Source organism: Vigna unguiculata, chromosome 3 (assembly GCF_004118075.2).
Source record: "Vigna unguiculata cultivar IT97K-499-35 chromosome 3, ASM411807v1, whole genome shotgun sequence".
NCBI lineage: Eukaryota > Viridiplantae > Streptophyta > Magnoliopsida > Fabales > Fabaceae > Vigna > Vigna unguiculata.
In genome coordinates this window covers 40913624-40935484 of record NC_040281.1, presented here as the reverse complement: position 1 = coordinate 40935484, position 21861 = coordinate 40913624, and the positions used below count along the sequence as shown (strand labels likewise).

General features: G+C 30.1%; 2 protein-coding genes and 1 long non-coding RNA gene across 3 annotated transcripts; 2 read left to right on the top strand and 1 right to left on the bottom strand.

Annotated features, from left to right (window-relative positions):
- Positions 1–5317: 5317 nt before the first annotated feature.
- Positions 5318–9884, bottom strand: LOC114177515. The gene is made up of 2 exons (XM_028062892.1): positions 9249–9884; positions 5318–6592 (listed from the first exon to the last, which is right to left on the bottom strand). The coding sequence occupies exons 1-2, from the start codon at positions 9572–9574 to the stop codon at positions 5359–5361; spliced, it is 1560 nt and encodes a 519-aa protein (XP_027918693.1). The 5' UTR covers positions 9575–9884; the 3' UTR covers positions 5318–5358.
- A 6646-nt stretch (positions 9885–16530) lies between these two features.
- Positions 16531–18336, top strand: LOC114175918. Its single transcript, XR_003602946.1, has 3 exons — positions 16531–16696; positions 16815–16885; positions 18025–18336. It is a non-coding gene; the product is annotated as an uncharacterized LOC114175918 (long non-coding RNA).
- An 800-nt stretch (positions 18337–19136) lies between these two features.
- On the top strand, positions 19137–21861 carry LOC114176800 (ubiquitin-conjugating enzyme E2-17 kDa-like). Its single transcript, XM_028061962.1, has 5 exons — positions 19137–19285; positions 19548–19627; positions 20793–20920; positions 21360–21464; positions 21537–21861. Exons 2-5 carry the CDS (start codon positions 19558–19560, stop codon positions 21678–21680), a joined length of 447 nt encoding a protein of 148 aa, XP_027917763.1. The 5' UTR covers positions 19137–19285; positions 19548–19557; the 3' UTR covers positions 21681–21861.

The following is a 21861-nucleotide window of genomic DNA, read 5'->3' as shown; positions in this document are numbered from 1 at the left end:
GAAAATTATTGATCAAATAATACTATTAATAATAAAAACATAAAATAATATAATAATTATTAGAGCTATAATAATACTAAGATATATATATATATATATATATATATATATATATATATATATATATCAACAAATATTAATAAGAGATCTAATAATGTTTATAACAATAAGAGATAAAAATTAGATGAGGGAAGAAATTGAAATAGTTTGGGTTGAGACACGCATAACGGTATTCTTAGAGAGAAAACATCCCTAGTGCACATGACACAACAAAATCATATGCGCTTCTCTCACAAAATACAACAACCCGTCAGATCAATCGAGTGCAGCGAAGGATCTTTGAACCTTATGAACATCGATGTCTTAAAGATAATATAAAGAAGAATACAAAACACTTATATGAGTTATAGTGGTTGTTGGTGTGTTTATTCTCATACAAATAAAGGGTATTTATAGGTACCAAAGAGATACTTTAGTAGTCAAGTGTAATAAGTCTGATTAAATAAAATATTAATTCATAGTAAAAAAATATAGTTGTTAACTATAAGCAACATTTACACATAAAATTAAAAGTCCATGAAAACATGAGTAAGAGTAAGATGTTTATTTTAATTATTTATTTTTTAAATTATATTAAAATACTTCTAACTCTTCTATCTCTATGAATAAAACATTTACATTAAAGGTCTTAAATGCTAGCATGAAACACATTTGATTCATTTTTAAAGTTTTAAGATCAAAATATATCAAAATTTTGAATAGGAACAAATTCTAATTTTGTATCAAAATTCAAGAACTAAAAATATATTTAATCATTCCTCTATTCAATAGTGTAGAAATTGAAATTAAATCCATAAGATAGGCTTTACTTTACATTTCTTTAAAATTATTATTTTTGTTATTTGTACAAGATATTTGAACATTTTGTTGCTGACTAATCTCCAACTAAAAATTGACCAAACATTAGCTAACTATCTGGTGTTTGTTACCATTCAATTTTCTAATTCTTTTTTTTTAAAGAGAGTAAGTTTTAGTTTCACTATTTTATGTTCTTTAGTTTTAAAAAGTTATTATGAATTTGGACAACTTTGCTAGGCTTTGTTAGAGTGAAAGATGGAAGGGTTGAAGTTCTTTGTAAACAACAATGTTCCTCACATGCAAGCCAACGATGTTTTCTTATAAGATTATTAGGCAAAAAAAAAAGAATAGCATGTTAGAAATAAGAAGGATCTTCTTGTTGATAAAAATGGAAAGTATTAAGTGTGAAAATGGAAAAGATGCCATACAGATAAAATTACCATGACAAAAGGATTAGGTATCAAACTTCATATCATATATAAGTCACTTGAACAAAAATTGTTCAACTTTGACTTGTAAGGATTTAGTAGAAGTTATAGGTAGGAGAATGAATATTCTAGCCATAGTGGCAATGTAAAACTATTAAGAATCTTTAAGATTTAAGATTTTCATACGATAAAACATAATAAAGCATTAATCATTGATCCATAAGAGATTTTGTGAATATGCATTCTTTAATTTGTAATTTTGTATGTTCTTCAACCATTGTTTCCCGATCTATCTCTTTGTCTTTCTTTTTTTCTTCTCACATGTTCTTGATGAGTTGTTGTGCTTATAGTCAGAGACAAATCCTCAATCCCTTTTTTATACCAACGTCCATAAAGCTGGTTTTTATTTTATATTTATTTTATTATCACTTCCCATAATAATAATCAATATATTTTTAAATTTTATTAAATCATAATTGGACCCATAATAATATTTTAATAAGTCATTAATAGAATTAATTCTAACAACAATACCATTAAGCAACCAAGAACACAAAATCAAGAAGGTCAAGTGGTTATATTCTCCAATAGATGAAGTATGGGAGCAACATTAATATTTTGAAGGAAATCAAGGTCAAGTGGTTCACATTTCCAACACATAAATTATGAAATCAACCGTATACCACTATTGCACCATAAAGAACGCATTGACTAAAAAAAAAAACTTGTAATTAATGATGGTTTGAGGAAAAAAAAAGCAATAATTCAATGCAAAATCAAGAAGGTCAAAGGGTGCACTTTCAACAACTACATTTACACCAAGTTTATAACAACGAGTTTTAAATAAAATTTTCTTTCTATTTTTTGCAAATTAAAAAAAAATGAAAAGGAATCTCTCAACTGAAATATTTCTTAATCACATGTACTCGATAATAATGCTTAATTATAAATAACATATACAAAGAATTGTTATATCCAATCTAAAACCTTAAAATATTTAATTTGTGAGTTTTTTTATTATTTGTTACTAAATTTCCTACTTTTTACCTAATAAAAATTCAAACTAACACTTTAATTTCTAACATATTAATGCAATAGCAAAATCATAAAAGAAAAGGTTTCGAATTAGAATTAACAGAATGTGATAGGCACGGGGGAGACTATATATAGCATGAACACACACTTGGAGTTTGAGAATTAAATAAAATAGTCTATTAAGCATATAACATGAGGAAATTTTAAGATAAAAAAGAGTTGGAGGAATCTTTGTGTTAAGAGGGAAAATAATAAGAAAATTAAAGGTAAAAGAAGAATAAATGACAAAATTTTCCAACATTTTCAATAAACCTCAATTGGTAATCAACATGATTAATAATTTTTTTTGTTAATTTAATACATTCCTAGAAAGTAAGTATGCAACTAAGAATTTTTGCATGAATGTGTTTGAGGATGAAAATATTTGATCCATCTAAGTAGAAGCTATAGTGAACATGTGTAATAAAATAGGTTAATCCATGAAGGAAATAGAAATAGATGTAAAAAGTGAATATAGACTCAAGAAAACTTGCATTAGGGGAAGTTTGGAGGAAATAATTAAAGACAACTTAGGGTAACAAAATAAAATAAAACAGGTTAATCCATGAAGGAGGATGTAGTGTAATTAAATTATCTTTTAAGAGAAATTGTATTATTATCAAAAGTTCAAAAAGCAAATGGTGAAGCTTGGTAATAAGAATATCACTTATTTTTCCTGATTAGATAATCATTAGACAAAAAGAGGAATACCATCCTCGGTCTTACCTTCCAAGTATAAAAAAATTAATGCATTTTTATTAAATGATAGGGTTTCTAAATTTTAATTGATTTTGTGTTAAAAAAAATGCAAGAAGGTTTTCATGTGATTCTTTGATTTAAATAGAGCTTTCATTTGAATTGAAATTTTAACCACCAAATTAGAACATCATTAAGTTTCATCTTAATTCTTGAATTAGAACTATCTGGTTAATTTTATAAGTTCTAGATTTTATTTTATTAATTTTTATTTTCCAAACTCTTCTAATGAATGGCTGAGGTAAATCTTGATTAGTTTTACTTGTTGTAAAATATAATTTTTCTTTAATTATGATTTACTTTGAATTATAATTTTGTTCAAATGTAAATTAGGTGCAAATAACAATTGTTATATTTGGGTTTGTTAACCCGATAAGACCAGTGGTGTAAATAATAGATGACAAGGGAGACAAGGAGAATTTCGGGCCACTATTTCAAACCTTTTTCAGACAGGGTTTTTATTCCTGCATCCTACCTTTTTCTTCCTGTACCCCCATAAAATTAATAAAATTATGAATTTCCAAACTACCCTTCTTTAAATTTATTTGAAGGATTTGACTTTGTTTGGAGTAAAATGATTTCTTTGAATGATAAAATTAAGGGCTAAATATGTTTTTGGTCCCTTAACTTGTAGTGAAAATTGAAATTAGTCCAACTTTGAAACTTTAGACTAATTTAGTCTTCTTCTTTAAAAAATCGGTGAATTTAATCCTTTCAACTAAAAATGTCAAATTGATTCTTCAGTTATTTTAATCTCAATTTAATCTTGATTTTTGAAAAATTGGTGCATTTTTGTCCTTTTCAATAAATTTCTTAAAACATATTAAATATTTTTTTATCAAAGTTGAAGTTGTTAATAAGGAATGTTTGCTTTGTTAGTGCAATTAAGATATATCTTAATGTCAATTTTGATGAAAAATCCTTGATCCGCTTTAGAAAATTTAACAAATTATAAGGACCTTTGACCCATACTCACGTAGCTTGACCTTTGATCTGGGCCGACTCATCTTAACTTTTGGCCTAGATCAACTTGTCTTGACCCTCAGACCGGACTGTCTTCTTAACTATCGGTCAGGCCGGATTAACTTGACCTTTGGCATAAGCGGACTCAGTTTGACCTTTAGTGCGAACTCACTCAGCTCAACCTTCGACCCATGCTGCATCTCGACCTTTGGCTGGACCAACTTGTCTCGACTCCTAACCCAAGCTAACTCAACTCAACTTTCATCTAAGCCGAATTGGCTCGACCTTTGACCTAAGCTGACTCAATTCAACCTTTAGCCTGGACTCAATTAGCTCGACTTCGGCCCGAACTGACTCACCTAAACCTTCGACATGAGTTTCATCTAGGCTTGGGCCGTCTAGTCTTGACCTTCAACTTAGATTGACTCGGCTCCACCTTTGACTGAATCATTAACCTGAGGAGAATCAACTAAGCCTTTAACTTGAATCGACTTGACTAAGCCTTTAACCCAAGTCGACTTGACTAAGCCCTCAACTTGAGGCGACTTGACTGAACCCTAATCCAAACCGACTTGACTGAGCCTTAATCTTGAAGAGATTCGACATGACCTTCACATGAGAAGTGAAAGGAAGTAAAATTTTAAATTTCTTATATTTTGAAGATATATTTAAAATCCTTCTATTTTATTTATTTAGAATACCTTTAAAAAAATTCAATTTCAATTTCATCTTAATTACTTTATCCAAACAATCATTATAAAAAGTTTAAAATTCTTAGAATAAAAGAAATACCGTTCAAAATTAATGCATTCAAACACAACATGAATGTTTGATTCTTTTAAAAGCGACAATGGTTAGGCTACATGGCTAAATGTAGAAACTGAGGAAAAAAATTGGTTGGAGATGTTTGACTCAATTGAATGATATACTTTCTCACATCACACCTTATATACTCATGGACTACGTTTGCCTTATATAAAAAAGTTGTGATGGTGACATGTTTATACAACACATGTCTCTTGTTATCGTTAAGCTGTAAAATTTCTGATAAAATATGGTTAAGCAAATAACCAAGAACAAAATCAGAGGAGGGGCAACTTGAATGGTCCAAGAACGTTTTGAAGACTTTATGAAGTGGTCCAATATCTCTGACACATTTTGAGAACCCAAAACCAATCCTATTACACGACATTTGCATGCAATTGTAGGAGAGAACAAAAGTGAAGGCAGACAAAATATACAATGTAACAACAACATCGGTTTATTACACGACACACTCTCAAACGCTGATAGATTCCTTGGAATCCAATGCCCTCTCACCACCCTCTTTAGCAGCACCAAAGTCACTCACATTTCCAAAAAGCAGAACCACAATGCCGACAAGGGCACTGCAAAACGCAGCCCCAAAAGCAGTTCTCACACTCCCTGGCACCACTGAACCCACTACGAACCCCCCAAACAACCCAACTCCTCTCACCCAACCATACCAAACACAAAACCCACGTTCTTCACCACATGGAGCAGTCTCCAACATCAACACCCTTCCAAAAGCATGCAACAGTGCACTTGATGTGCCCTGAATGGCCCCAAACACCAGCAAGTGCCCCCATTTCCAGTGACTCTCCCAGAAGTAGAACCCAAAACCAGAACTTACAAGCGACAACAGTAACCCCATGATCTTCATTTTCACAGAATTGGCCTTGATTAGGTGCTGCAGTGGTTGGAATAGTAGTGGCAGGGAAACCAGAGGGAAGAGGAAATAGGTTAACCAGAAATAAAGCAAGTGCACTGGCACAATGCAGAGTTGGCCCACTATGAACAGCACCCCACCAGTGAAAACCCCCATTGTGGTAAACGAGGAGAGAAAAACAGAAACCAAACCTCCAATTGCATTTGGGTATTTGAATATTGTAAAAAGTTGAAACCTTGTGGACAAAATGTTTGGCACAGAAGTGGTTCTGTTTTCTGCTGTGAACACATGCAACAGCCCCACTAGCCATAACAAGCCACAAAATATTGTCACAATCCAGAGACTGATAAACTCACGCTCAATGGGTTCCCTGAGCATGTGGTAAGTGAAGGATGAGACAATGGAGGCACCCAAACAGCCAACAACAGTGGCAAAGAGAGAGATCCAAGTAGAGAGTCCTTGTTTTTTGGAAAATATGGATAGTTTGCTTAATGGTGATGGTGTTGAAAGTTTAGGAGCCATGAGGGCTAAGTGGTGAGTGTGTGTTGCAGTTGAGAGTGTGATTGCAACAACAATGATTGCAATGTAGAGAATGAAGATCTTAGTGGTTTTGAAGAGACCTACAGGGAGACAAAAGAGGACTCCAATGCCTGTTGCTGCAGCTGTGATGAATGTTTGGAAGGAAGCATTGATGTAGAGAGAAATAAAGGCCAGAATTGGAGCAGCTAGGGCAAGACCTCCACCCCATGCCATTGCTGTCCACTCCAAAGAAGAGAAGGTTGAACCGTTCACTGTTATGGTGCGCTCTGTTAGTGTGCTGTACCTGCACCAATTCATGCAAACATTATTACTTCTATAACTAGAATTAATTAGAAGTTATTCCATTATAAATAAGTAAAATAATTATGCTATTATATAAGTGCAAAGTTCTTCTATTATAATATAACTTGAAGACATTTGAATGTTTCAATTGAATAACTCTGTATACAAAATATACCCCTCGCACTTAATTGGGTATTTTTTATAATTGAGTTATCCTATTTTTAAATAAAATAAATGAAATATAACAATCTAAGGAATAAAATATACTAATTATTACATAGACGTTTAAATATTCAAATTATGACACTATAGATTAGTCATTCTTCTTTTCTATGAATTTTACTATCACAAAGAAATAAAAGGATGGATTTGTGCTTTAAATGTTGTTTTTTTTTTTTGTAATCTTTTAAGTGAGACAAGGAGCTAAACATAGAGATTTTTACTTTTTTTTCATCTCACATGTGCCAAAGAGATTTGGAGTGATTTATTTACATTTACAATAATACTCTTGTCTTTACATGAGTGTAAATTTCAGTTGACCATGCTTATGCTTTTGGTTTCGGTGTTTGGTTTTCTTTTGTTCACCTAAAACTACAAAGTGTGGTCATCATTTGTATGCAAAAAGGCTTGTAAGGTTCCAATTTGACTAAAAAGAATTTAATTTTTATGAAAATAAAATAACTAATTATTAATTATTATTATTATTATTATATTAATAATAATAAATAATATTAATAGTAAAAATAATCATAATTAATATTAAATGATAATATTATATTTTTCTTGTATTTCATTCCATTATAATCATAATAGACTTTTCATGTTTAACTAGTTTCATTTTGGGTGTACCTGATTCTACCAATTTCTCCACAACTTTGTTTCATTTTTTTTTCAAATCAAATATATTATAATATTTATTTTTTTCAATTAATAAATATCATTAACATTTTTTAATTATTGCAAAAAAATAAAAATTAATTACAAATTTTCTAATTATCATTTTATAATTCTTTTAACACCAAGGACAATTTGGTAATTTAACTTTTTCATAAATTAAATTTTATTTTTTATTAGTCACATCCATCTAATCTTTCACAAACTTTCACAAAATTTGCTCTCAAATTTACTCCACTATCATCTCCAAATCCCTTAAAAAGAACAACATAATTTTCATCTTCAAATTCATTCAAATCAATCTTCTCCCTCTCCCTCGAACCCTTTCACTCAAAAGAACACGCCCTTAAACTTTTTTAGATATGCTAAACTTCTTTACTATTCTTATTATTTTGTTATGTTAAATAAGCTCACTAACTTAATTGATTTTTAAAAAATTATATAGCATCACATTTTTATTTTTAAAAATATTATTAACACTTTCATTATTACATAATTTTAAAAATAAATGAGTAATGTACTATAATCAATAAAACCATAAATAAATATTAACAATAGAATTTTGATTAATAAAAATAATAACATAACATTATTTAAGTATGTCCTTGAACTTTGATTCAAAATTAGAATTCGTTCATGTCCGAAACTTCGAAACATTTTAGTCCCTAAACTTTAGAAATAAATGAATATAGTCTTTTTAACTCAATTATGTTAACTTTTGACCCGTCGAACACATTTTGTCAGCAGATATTGAATCGAAAATGTGTCAAACAATTTAAATAACTTTAATACTAACATGAAAAGTGTTCAACACGTCAACAAAATTTAACATAATTAGGTTAAAAGAATTATATTTATTAATTTTTAAAGTTTAAGGACCAAAATATATAGAAATTTTAAACAGACGAATTTTAATTTTGGATCAAAATTCAAGAACTAAAAACGTACTTAACCCCTTTATATTAATATCAAATCAAATTATAATTGATAAAGATACGGTAAATTGTGTATTTTTATATATTTAAGAGCTAGCTAACCGGTAATAAGTATTTTTAAAGCCATGAAAAAGAAATTGGGTAGTAAAAATATTTTAAAAAAGTTAGAAGAAGATTGTTTTTATTTAAAAAAGAGAGAGATAGAGAGAAAAAAACTTGCTTTATCTCCCCCACGTTCCCTTTTCCCGTATTCTCTTTTAAACTTCAACAAATGAAAAATGTGAACATTTTAACTTTATTTTTAATTTTTGTTTTGAAATAAATTTTAAATGATAAAATTAGATTATATATAATGACAAAATTATTTGTACTCTAAATATATATTGTTTTACTAATATCCCTTACTCGTGGCACTATTAGTAATAATATTAGGAAGGAAAATTATGTTTTTGTTGCTCAACGTAGGTAGAAAATTTAAGGAGCATGCACAGTTAGTTAATAGTATACGAAGAGTGTAACCTAAGTGAAGTGGAATCCTAACTATTGTTGAGTAGAAAAAACGATGAAGTGTGAAAGCAGACACCATTATTCATCACCATGCACCAACAATCAAAGAGCACTATGATGAGAACCTGTGCTTCCTTCATCACCATGTCCATTTTCAATGAAACAAAACCCTTTTTACCAAATTTCAAACTCATGGCTGCTTCCACCACTTCATCATCAATCATTTATCTACTTTCCTATTATGCCAACATGTAATAAAGAGGACTCTTAACAAAAACTTCATCAAACAAGTGAGATTCATTAAAGCATGAGTGTACTTACAGGTTAATTTCCTTTTCTGCACAGACCACACCCTGGTGGTTCTTGAACCACTCCTGAACAGGGTCCATTGGAAGGTGCTGTAACTGACTAATAATGAGAGGAAAAACCACAGGGATGAGAACAGTTTGAACAAAGTAAGAGCAGAACTCATACAGATACCATCCCCAAACCTCAAACCTTGATGCCTCATCTCCAATAACTTCTTCATTGGCGTAACTATAATTGGAACTTCTCATAGACCTAGTTTCTATGCTGTTCCCATTTGGAGGTGCAAGAACTGATGATGCTTGCCCTAGGGCACCTCCACCTTCAGTGTCCGATTCCATCGTTGTTGAGAACAAAGAGAGAACAACGGAAGAGGGTGTTTTAAGAATGGTCACAGTAACATAGGAAGTGTAAGTGTTTGATGCAAACACAGCTGGTTAACGAAAGTTTCGAGGGTGCAGAAAATTACCTTGTAAAGTGCACCCATATATATGTATATGAATAGTATTGTGCCTGTTTTTCTCTTCATTTTGTTTGTTGTGGTAAGTGCTAATGAGATTTGCCGACTCTTGGTGTTCAATGATTTGGAAGATGAGTTGCGTGGAATTTCCGTTACTTTATTAATGCTTAAACAAATAGTTGCATTCTGAAATTTTTCTTGTTCCTCACATAGATTCCACTGTTAGTTTAGCTCATGGTTTTCTTTTTATCATTTCACAAGAAACAAAATGTAACCACATAACAAGAGGAATATATATATATATATATATATATATATATGAAATGTGCTTAGTTGGAAACAACTGTTCCTTATTATTAGGCTTTAAAACATTCTTCTACAAGTGAATGATTGGTTTGTCCAACTTGTTATTATATACTTCACTGATTTCGAGCACATTTGTTCTTTTCCCTTTTAATCTTTACCAATTGATTATAACTTGTAATAATTTATTCAACATGCATAAAACTAAACTTCACAAAATATTCCTACGAGTGAAATTGAGTTCGGATAACTTAATCAAATCATGAAATCTTGTGTGCGAAAAAAGTAAACATGATTGAGAATGGTAAATAAATAAAATTTAATTATAGTAAATAGTGGGGATACTTTCTTCTCTAATATATAATGGTAAAATTAGCTTCAAACCACTATAATATAAATGAGAAATGTTGATGACATGTCATATCATATTAGTTGTAGTGGAGTGGAATAGTTGATAAAAAGATGTTGTTGAAACATTTTGGTAATTACATATAACATACATATTATTATTAGTTGTAATAGAAATTAACATTTTTTTGGAAGTCTACATCAATTAGAGATAAAACGACTTTATAATATATAAATAGGTACAAACTTCACTTTTTAAGTTAATTTTGTGAGTTGAATTAAACTTAAAGTTTATTTATTAATATGGTATTAAAGTTGTAGATTAGATTATTCCAATGAGAAGTTATTTTGTTGGGTCTATTAAACCATTTATCATTATGGAACCATTTATTGTCTGATCTCATGCTCAATATGTATATGTCTCGATATGAGTGGGTGGTTGAACATCCCACGTCCACTAAAGATAAGTTAGACTTAGAATTAAAGTACATTTTTTTAACAAATTGTATTATTACACTTGGTTCCTATAATTGATGCGATATTTATCTCAGAATATCAATGAAAAAACACATCTTTCTTCACTTTTAACAACATTATTCTTTTTGGTTTTTCACTGTCATTGTACCCACCAATGGCGGATCTTGACTAAAAGTGTCGGAGGGGCCAAAGTAATATAATTTTGAAATTATTAAATTCGATCATTAGTATAATACTTCAAAAAATGACTTCTCTAACTGAACATTTTTTATCATTAGTATAATGCTTTAAAATATGTGAAGATGTAGAATCTATCTTGTTTTAGTTAATAATTTTCTTTTCATCACTCTTAAAGGATTAATTTATTCTTTCATTCTTTATCAACATACTTTTTTAAAATAATACTAAAAAATAATTGATCATAATCTAATAAAAAATTGAGATATGTAATTATTAAAAGAAAAACATATTCATTATTCTTAATACATAATACACTATTATTTTTTCTACATTCATAAAAAAAATACAAAAAGCTCATTAGATAAAAAATAATAATGTTTTCATTATCAAATAAGACAAAAAGACATGAAAGGAAGAGGATAAATGAGAAATATAATGAGTTTATGTCTAACTTTTTTCTTCTTTAAAAACAAAAAGAAGACATATGAGAGTGGGAAATTATTACAATTTGTGAAAAACTAAAAAGACAATGAAAAGGAAAATAAAAATTAAGTTAATAAATATTTGGTTTAATTATTCTTTTGATTCATGCTTTCGTTTAAAAATGTTAAGTTGGTCCTTCAATTTTTTTTTAATCTCAATTTGGTCCCAATTTTTAAAAAACTGATCGACTGTTAATATAAATGATTTGCTTTGTTGGTAAAATTAACTTAATGATACTATTAATTTTTAAATAAAATCAGGAGTCAAAAGAATAATTAAACCTAAATATTTTTATTTTTTATTATATTTAATTTTATATTTTTTTATATATTTACATTAAATGTTATGTTTAAATAAAAGAAATAAAAAATAAATTTTTATTTTTATTAATTTCTAATATATATTATCTATAATTTAAAAAAATTAATATATTTTAAATATATTTTTAAATTTTATATATATATATATATAAAATAAAAAATAAAAATCTTGGGGGCCGGGGCTCCTCCCTGCCCCCAAATAGCTCCGCCACTGGTACCCACCATGATTCAACCATCACGAGACCTTCTACCAATCCTAGCATACCCTTTCACCATCACTGTAAAATAGTTTTTTATATTAGTTACTTGGATATTCCATGTAGATATAAGTAATGAAAAAAAATGATTTAATTTACATTAGTTATATTGCATGATGTAAAAAGACTATTATGTTAGTTGTGATCATGGACAGGTCTATAAATAAATAAAAAAGTTAAATATGATTTTGGTTCCTCAATTTTCCGTGAATTTTAGAATTAGTTCATTTTAAAATTTTAGACTAATTTAGGCTTTTATCTCTCGAAATACGTGAATTTAGTTCTTTTAATCAAATTTTGTTAAATTTATTTAATATTTTAAGTGTGTTTTATAATAGTATTTGACTTAACATTAAAGCAAAAATGTGTCAAACACTATAAACAACTCAAATACAATCTTGAAATGTGTATGAAACATCAAATAAATCTAATAAAATTTGACTAAAAGGACTAAATCATATATTTCGAGAGATGAATGACTAAATTGGTCCAAAATTTTAAAATAAATTAATTTCAAAATTCAATAAAAATTAAAAGATCAAAAACATATATATAACCTATAAAAAAATTACACATCACCCAAAATTCAACTAACATACAAAATAAATTAAAAAAAGTTAAATTTTTTACGACGATTTAGGTAACAAATAGCGTAAAATATCTGGATTTTTTTAAAAATTTTTTTTGTGTACCATAAACCCAAAATCTATCCTGCAATACATAATTTCGGAATATACAATTTTTAACAACTATAATAACTAAATTGTTTATTTCTACCTAAACTACCAAATAATCTTAAGAAGATAAATTGTTCATTTTTATCCTATCTACAACATTCAGCATTGGACAATCCAATGGGATCTTGAAACTGAAAACATATAAAATATATAAACGATCCATTGTCATAAAAAACACTAAACTTAATATGAATATATTTATTATCTAATGACTCATATACAATACGTAATGTAAATTATCTTATTTATTATATTAAAATGTTAAAGAAATCATAAAATTATTTAAAATACATCAATTTAACATAAATGTATTTTGAACTTATCAAGTCTTACTACAAAATGCTTATGTGCTTGATTATTAGAGATGCAAAACTAATTGAATTGAAACATGTTTTAAAACTTTTAACCATAATCCCTACAATTGTAACAATAAAAATTAATTTTAAGATTAGAATTTCCATAATCGTGTATTTATTTTTTAGGGTAATTTTTTTTATCATGTAAAATATATTACAAACAAATAGCAACAAACTGTCTAATCAAAAGTAATATATATTATAACAGTATATATAAAATAGGATAATATAAACTTTGACCTATTTTTTTTCTAATATATCATTTAATCATTCTTAAATTATCATATCATACTACTATAAAAATAAAAATAAATAATAAAATAGTAATTAAAATGATAGATTAAAATTGATAAAAATATTATTATTCTATAAAACAGACACAGAAAGAAAAGTTGTGATTATCCTATAAAACAGACGTAAAAAAGGTAGATATCCTTTTGGTGTATAACTAACGAGGCAAGGCAGCTTTGGCATGACTCAAGAAGCAACATCAGTGATGGTGTAGGCAACGGGGAGTGAGGGTGATTGCGACTGGCCATTGTGGTTGAAAAGCGATTGTGTGACGTACTTTACTAATATAATCTGAATTTTAATTTAATTATAATCTGAAAGTAAATTATTTTTATTGAATGTTGATAAATGTAAAATATGAAATATATATATATATATATATATATATATATATATATATATATATATATATATATAATCCATACTCACATATTAAAATTTTTATATTTTATTTTCTTATATCTTTTAGAGAGGAAAGATGAATTTTTTACTATTTCTTACTTATATATTTATTTTATCTTACATAATTGGTGGTAATATATTAATTAAGGGATAAATATGTATTTGGAAAGATAGGTATAAAGTGATCACTATAAGTCTTTTAAAAATAATTAGGACTTTTGTACTGACTTGAAAGATAGGTTGATAGGTCTTAAGTAACTGAAATGTCAAGAACGTTTTTATTATAACTTGTATTTGGAAAGACTGTGATAATCATAATAAGTAAATAGATTTGGATAATATTTAAGTAGTTCACTTTTGTATTTTTTTTTTATATTAGACTTGTTGAAAGCATTAATGAGTAAATTGAATCAAGGAGACAGATAAGCAAATTGGTATACAAAGGTGAATAAGAGAGGTGTCAAGAAAAAATAAGATTAATAAGAGAAATCAAGAAGAGAACATTGTTGAGATATATGGGAGAAGAGTCATCAAGACAAAGAATGAAGCTAAGTCAAGATAGAATTTATATGCAATAATTGGTATAAAATGTGGAATCAAGGAGAGCATTTGGCATTACATAGGTAGTTTATTAGAGTTACTTCAAATTATGTAATATTTGTCCTTTTATTTTCTTGTGTCAAGTAACTAATAGAAAAAAGAGGGAAATCATAAATAGATAATTAAAATGTATATAAAGGGTGACAAAGTTGTTGTGAAGATCTCAAAATTAACAAATAAACAAACGGAAACAAAACTCATCAAATCTTTACTAAATAAATAATATATAAAATAACAAAATGTATAAAAGAGAAGGAAGAACCAACAAACACCAAAACTTTTTTAAGGTATGAAAACTTCACTATGGAGGAAAAGTCCACGAGACCTAGTATAGTAAAATCTTTTACTACTAATAATTAATGGGTAGACCACAAGTTCTCTTGGAGATTTCAAGGACACTTATTTCTTCTTCTTCACTCTCTCTAATGGCTTCTTTTCTTTTCTCACTAGAGGCCCTCACAATTTTTTCCTTTTTCTGTACTTACTCTGTTAACAAAACTGATGATGCAAGAGTTATATATCTTAAATTGCATAATGAGATGAAAGTCCATAAAAAATATCTCTTTTTTATTTTTCTTAATTAAACGAGTGTGGGTCCAATAAATTAGTGATCCACCTGACAAATATGAATGTAATTTCAAATAGTTTGACAACTTAAAAAAAAATGTTATTCATTGTTGATTGTACAAATTTGAGTCACCACTTTCATTGATCTACTTTACAAGTTCATGTTCTACCATGATTAATATATTTTACAAGTTCATGTTCTACCTTGGTAATTTACTTTTTTTGTAATTTATAATGTTTCAAAAGCTTCACCTCCGCTTTCTTCTTCATATATCATTTCTCATTTTGCCTTTTCATTCATCCGTCATCCCACCTTTTAAAAAACAAAAACACTCAGAGATAATTGTTGGAAAAAAAATGCATGAACTATTGATTAAAATCTATATTAAAAGATAAGATATTTATAAATCATAATATGAATGGATTATTCGTTAATTTCATTTTAACAATGGATACATATACATTCAAGCACCCTAAATGAAAAACACATAAATTTGCTAACCCATTGTAAACGAATCATTGTCATGTGGATTTGGTTCATTGAGTAATATTGTTAAAAACGTCCAACCAAAAAATCTTCAACAAACAAAGCTTAATTAATAATTTAGTTCATATATTTAGATTTATATATATATATATATATATATATATATATATATATATATATATATATATATATATATATATATATATATATTTAATTCATTAAATATATTCTCTTAGGTTAAATTCTCATTAACGCCATTTAAAATGTGTTATGTGTCAAAAATATGGATACTTTTTTTCTCCGGCCACCTTCCTCCACCCAGCCTGGCAAGCACTTTTGTTTCCTCTCGTTCTCCGCAACAATAAATTCTAACGGGGACTGTGTTGAGAGGGGATTTGGAATTGGAATGCGAACCATGTTAAGTGAAGCGTGGACTGGACTGTGTTCAGAAGGGGTTTAAGAAGGAAAAAACATTCAATTCAATTACAGTTAGTAAAATGAAGATATTGAATTTAATTCATTTATGAATTTTTTGGTTTTACATTTTTTTTAAGAATCATCTCTTAATAAAGAAATATAATTAAAAAAAAAGAATTTATTTATTTATCCATCTATTTCTTTTATAGGCATGTAACAATTTATTTTCACTTTCAGCATCAATTACATTTATAGCATACGACTAATTATCCAAAAGTATCTTTTCTTTTAATTAGTTTTTTAGCAGGAAACAAAAGAAGAAAGACATTATGATTGTTCAAATTAAAAATAAAAAGTACATATTTTGGTTAATAAATTTGTAGATAGCTTTTTATGCATAGTTGAGTAGTATAAAATAAGCAATTTTATCATGAGAAAGAAAATTGTGCACAATAATATTAGATTGATACTAATTACAGAGGAATTCTCTCAACACCAAAAAAAAAAGAAAAAGGTTTTATATTTTATTTTTGACAAACAAAATACGTGTAATGTAAGCCCCTTTTTCAGTATTATAGAGTTTTGGTCCTGGTCTTTTCGGAGGCTCAAGGCCAGCCCTTCCGTAGGATCCTATACCCCCTTTTCAGCTCATTCTGTGCCTTGTCTCCTTTACAGAAGCAGGTTCCCCTCCCTCAAATAGTCTGTCCTTCAGCAAGGTTCTGTTAGGGCACGTATCATCTCCCATCTCCAAGCTAGCCTAACCCATTTGGTACTCCTGGTAAGTCAAACTCTGGAGCTTCAATTTAGTTCTTCCCCTTTTCTTCGCTGTTGAGCGCTTTGGGTATATTAGGGTTCGATCTTCTAACCCTGTTTTGGCCTGGATCTTCATGTTTCAGCTCTACTCTTGTCCTTGTAGCTGCGATACCCCATAGCTAGAGTTGGTTGCTTTTGGTACTCCAAAACAGAGGTAAGGGGATCTAGGTTTTCCGTCTCTTTTTGTTGCATGTGCTTGTTTCCACTATTGTTATGCATGAAATGACTGGAGGATGCGTGTATTTGTGTAAGATGGAGTTAAAATACTTGACGTGGTTTGTTTCTGGGGTTACAGGCGTGGAACAGTGGGGGAGATCTGGTATTCTCGCCTAAGCGAGCTCGTCTCGCCTAGGCGAGAATATCAGAGGCTCGCCTAAGGTTCTGCCTCGAACGCTTGCCTAGGCGACCAATTCGCGTTATGAGCGACGCCCTGTCTCGCTCAGGCGAGAAGGCCTCGCCTGAGCGAGAGTTCGTGAAACCCTTATGTTGCATGTCTCGCCTGGGCGAGAGCCCGCTGTTTGAGTGAGGCCAGTCCCTCGCCTGAGCGAGTTCGTGAGTGTGTGCACTGTTTTACTGACTATTTGGATAATTTTTTGCATGTATTGTCTGGATTATTCTTCCTAAATATGATGTATGTGAATATGCTTGGGTGTTTGGATTTTATGGACGAGATTGGTATGTTTGGTGTGAGTGATGGCATGGAATTGCACATGATTATTGGGTGAAATGAGAATTTGATGTATGAAATGAAAGTGGTGGTTGTGGTATGAGAGACATGAAATGTGTATGTGCTAGGCATAATTCCATGAGGCTCATGGGGAGACCTCATGGTGGTGTGTAGTGTATATATTAAGATATGGATTCAAGTAAGGATCGCATCCCGAAACTCTGAAGGGTCAGTGAGTCTCAGGTAGAGCAAACTGACCCAAGTGGTGAGAGTAGCGGGAGACCTTAATCTTTGGCAGGATAATGGCTTTAGATGCTTGAAGTTAACCTTGTGCGTGGTAGGGTGAAACCCATTGGCAATGGCTCTGCAGAGCATTAGAGGCCACCACAAGTGCAAGCGTCCAGTGAATCCGATCTTAGTATATGTATCCGGATAATTGAGTCATAGTGTCCTGCTTGTTTGCTATAACATGATGTTCTGTGCCTGTTGTGTTGTATGTTAAGGAATGTTTAAGTACTTGTCCGTTGTATCATGATAAGATTAAATTACACTAGCTTACCCTTGCATTTCTGTTTATGTTCCTGTTGTGTTTTCTCTTTTGCGATGATCACCTTTGGTGGGAGCAGATGGAGGAAATTCTGGGAGTAGGCCCGATGGTAGCAGTGGTGCAGCTTAGGGAATCTGTCTGTGTGACTCTCAGGATCAGTTTATGGCCCTAAGTGCCTTTTTGAAATCTCATGCTCTAGAGGAGCATCGCCTATTGTGAAACTGTTAACTTTCTCTTAGGTTGTTTATGGCATAGTGGTATGCCTAAATTTGTTTTCACAGTATACTTCTGGATGACTGTAACAATTATCCTTTTATACGTTTATGTCCATCTGAGTGTTTCTAGTTACTGTAATTTTGTGATGCTTTATTTAATAGTTTAATCTATTGAGAATGGGACGTCACATGTGATATTTCACTTTTATTTTTGTTGTGATTGTAATGTACATAACGTGAAGTATTGTTTTAAACTGTCACAATCTAATGTGGAACCTTTTTTCTTAATTATTTATACTTAATTCATTCACACAAAACTAAACACTCTCACTAAGATAACTCATAGCACGAAAAACACAAAAATGTTATGAATACATCAGAAGCGAAAATATTTCCATTTAATTGATCAACTAAGTAGTTTTTTTATATGCTTGATATTTAAAGATAACAATAAATTTTGATTAATTTGAAACAAAATAAATAAACTCAATCAAAGAAATACAAATCTCATTGAAAGTATTTTCTTTAGTAATTCAAAATATTTTCTTTGTAGTTTATGAAAAAGTAAACCTCTCATATAATATAACCAACATGTTTTGACAATGAATGTTGTGGATTAAACGTGCACTATTGAGAAACACTAAATTAAAGCATGTTATACACTACAGTTTCATAATTTGAAAATTGACTCTGTTCTAATTCTGAATTTTAAAAAAGTAATTTAAAATTTTAAAAACACCTTTTTCTTGAACTTTTTTTCATGGAATAAGTGATCTATAAAATAATTTGGATGATAACAATTAACAGTTGAAACAAAATTGATAAAAAGCATTTTGATTATAATCAGTTATGCATACAATCAATGGTTAAAATAATCTGAGTTTCAGGTTTATTTTAAAATAAACGTATTTTAAAATAATATTTTGTTTTATAGTATAAAAAATAAAAAATAAAAAGAAGAATGGTAGGAGTGCCAGGTAACCCTGTGCGTGGCAAGAAGGGAAGGGCACAGAGCTCGGTTTTTGAGCTCTAAATTTCTAACCTTTCACATTCTCTCTTCTTCTATTTTCTTCCTTTCTTTCCAACTCCACAACACTCAAACCCCAAACCCTAGCACACCTCAAGGTCTGTCAAATTCTCTCTTTTCCATTTCCAACTCTCACTTCTCTGCTTTCATATTTCGCTTCTTATTCAAAATTACATGCATCCCATCATCGGTTTCTATTTTAATTTTTCATTCTCATCTGATTTTTTTCCTCCTAATGTATTTTCTAATTGTGATAAATAGTAGTGAAGATATTTCCAAGTGCATGAATATTTGGATATATGGGTGCATGTATATGTGTGTGTGCTTATGTATAAATAAATGCAATTTTGAATGTGACAGCGTTGATCAGATGGCCACCAAACGAATCAACAAGGAATTGAAGGACCTGCAGAAAGATCCTCCTGCATCCTGCAGTGCTGGTATGTTTCTCTGCTCTTTTGCGCTACGTAGTTTCGTTTAAAAAAAAATGTTTTTGGCCAAGTTTATAGACTAAGGTTTTCCAAGTTATGGCTTTAGTTGTGGTTTCAGTGTTGATCAGCAATTTTCGGTGGTTTCAAAAGTTTTGAAATTGGGATAGAAATTACACTTTTTGCGGACTGCTATTTAGAAAAGGTCTATAGCACCATTTTTAAGGTTTTTGGTCGCAAAGTTAAGGTTTTTGGTGTCTGCCTCAGTAATTGGGGCCGCATTTCCGACAGTAATGTTTATAATAATCCACAATTTGTCTATACTAATTTTCAATGCGATGGTTGATTATTCGTGTTAGATATTTTTGGTGTCAGCCCACAATGGTGACCAAATTGGCCATATATGTCTGCTACTTCCGTGAATATCCAAGAGCATGAAAAAACAATCCTTGTGACATCAATTTAAAACCTTGAACAAATGTTGGTTGATATTGCTCTGTAATGAACTTTGTTATGTTCTTTATTTATTTTAGTATTGCTTGACGGCTTTTTTTATGATTACTCTGTTTTGTGCACGCCAGAGACTGTATGCACTTTTAGGGTTTTTTTTTTTTTTTTTTTTGTTGCTAGTTATCACTATCATTCATCAAAGTCTGTAGAATATAAAACCTTGAACTAATGTTGGATGATATTGCTCTGTGATGAATTTTGTTATGTTCTTTATTTATTTTTTTAGTACTGCTTGACGGCTTTTTTTATGATTACTCTGTTTTGTGCATGCCAGAGACTGTATGCACTTTTAGGTTTTTTTTTTTTGTGTGTGTTGCTAGTTATCACAATCATTCATCAAAGTCTGTAGAATATAGCCGTATCCACTTTTAGGGTTTTTTATTTTTTTTGTTGCTAGTTATCACAATTATTCATCAAAGTCTTTAGAATGTAGCCGACAGTGTGACTCTTCTGCTAATTCTGCTAGTAAAATAGAAAATTTTGAAGACTTCATCCCAGGTTATGCATCAATTGTTTTTGTGGGTAAATAAATAAAATAATGCCATGGTATGGTAGTAGTGAGGAACCAAGGTAGGACCCCAATTATTCTCGTTTGCTTAAAACCTGTCAGAACTTTTGGACTGTTCTAGCTCTGTCAGTGTCTGAATAATTGAACTTTTATATGCAGGTCCAGTGGCTGATGACATGTTCCATTGGCAAGCTACAATTATGGGCCCTGCTGATAGCCCATTTGCTGGAGGTGTATTTCTTGTGTCAATTCACTTCCCTCCTGATTATCCTTTCAAACCACCCAAGGTAAATCAAACCTCTACTATACTCTATTCACAATTCTGTTATGTATATGGCTATATGTATGCATGCACTGGGACTGGTTTTTCTTGTGCTAACTATGACTTCTTCTTTTTTGTATGAAGAGTTTCAATTTCATTAGACTTTTGCATTGATGTGCTGTAAATGACTGAATTTAATTTAAGTTTATATAAAGGACCAAGCAAGGCAATAATGTATCTGATTGTAGTGGATTTAACTATTTGTTGTGGACTTGCAGAGTAATGTATCTGATTTATTCATTAGATGATTGGTTGATGACTCTTGTTTAATTTTGTTATATTTTTTAATCGTTATCAGTTAAAGAAATGGCTAGTTGTGAGTAGAGAAATTCAAGGATTTTAGACATAATCAGTTCCAAATGCAAGTTTTTTCATTAATACGTATTCATTATCTGTTGGTTAAGGTTTCATTCCGGACAAAGGTTTTCCATCCTAATATCAACAGTAATGGTAGTATCTGCCTAGACATTCTCAAAGAGCAGTGGAGCCCTGCCCTCACAATATCCAAGGTAATCTATCTGATAATTTCTTTTTTTAATTTTCTTGGTAGTGATATACTAAAAATGTTAAAAAAATTGTAGGTCCTTTTGTCTATATGTTCTCTGCTGACAGATCCCAACCCAGATGATCCTCTGGTGCCTGAGATTGCTCATATGTACAAAACTGATAGACCCAAGTATGAGGCCACTGCCCGGTCATGGACTCAAAAATATGCCATGGGCTAAGTCATTGCTTCATCTGCTACTTCATATTTTTATTGTTCTCTTCCGTAGTTAATTTCCTTACTTTCTACACTCTAGTAAATAAATAGTGTTGAATTGATTTTAAACAAGTATGATATGTATGTACTCTGTTCTATGCAAGTCCTTTGAACTTTAAAATTTAAAAAAGGAAGTTTCAGATGCA

Excerpts from the sequence above, each read along its gene's own strand:
- LOC114177515 (XM_028062892.1), bottom strand. The coding sequence starts at position 9,574 with ATGGAATCGGACACTGAAGGTGGAGGTGCCCTAGGGCAAGCATCATCA. Across the intron at positions 6,593-9,248 it reads GCAGAAAAGGAAATTAACCT|GTACAGCACACTAACAGAGC; the intron begins GTAAGTACACTC and ends GAATTGGTGCAG.
- LOC114176800 (XM_028061962.1), top strand. The coding sequence starts at position 19,558 with ATGGCCACCAAACGAATCAACAAGGAATTGAAGGACCTGCAGAAAGAT. Across the intron at positions 19,628-20,792 it reads TCCTGCATCCTGCAGTGCTG|GTCCAGTGGCTGATGACATG; the intron begins GTATGTTTCTCT and ends TTTTATATGCAG. Across the intron at positions 21,465-21,536 it reads CTGCCCTCACAATATCCAAG|GTCCTTTTGTCTATATGTTC; the intron begins GTAATCTATCTG and ends AAAAAATTGTAG.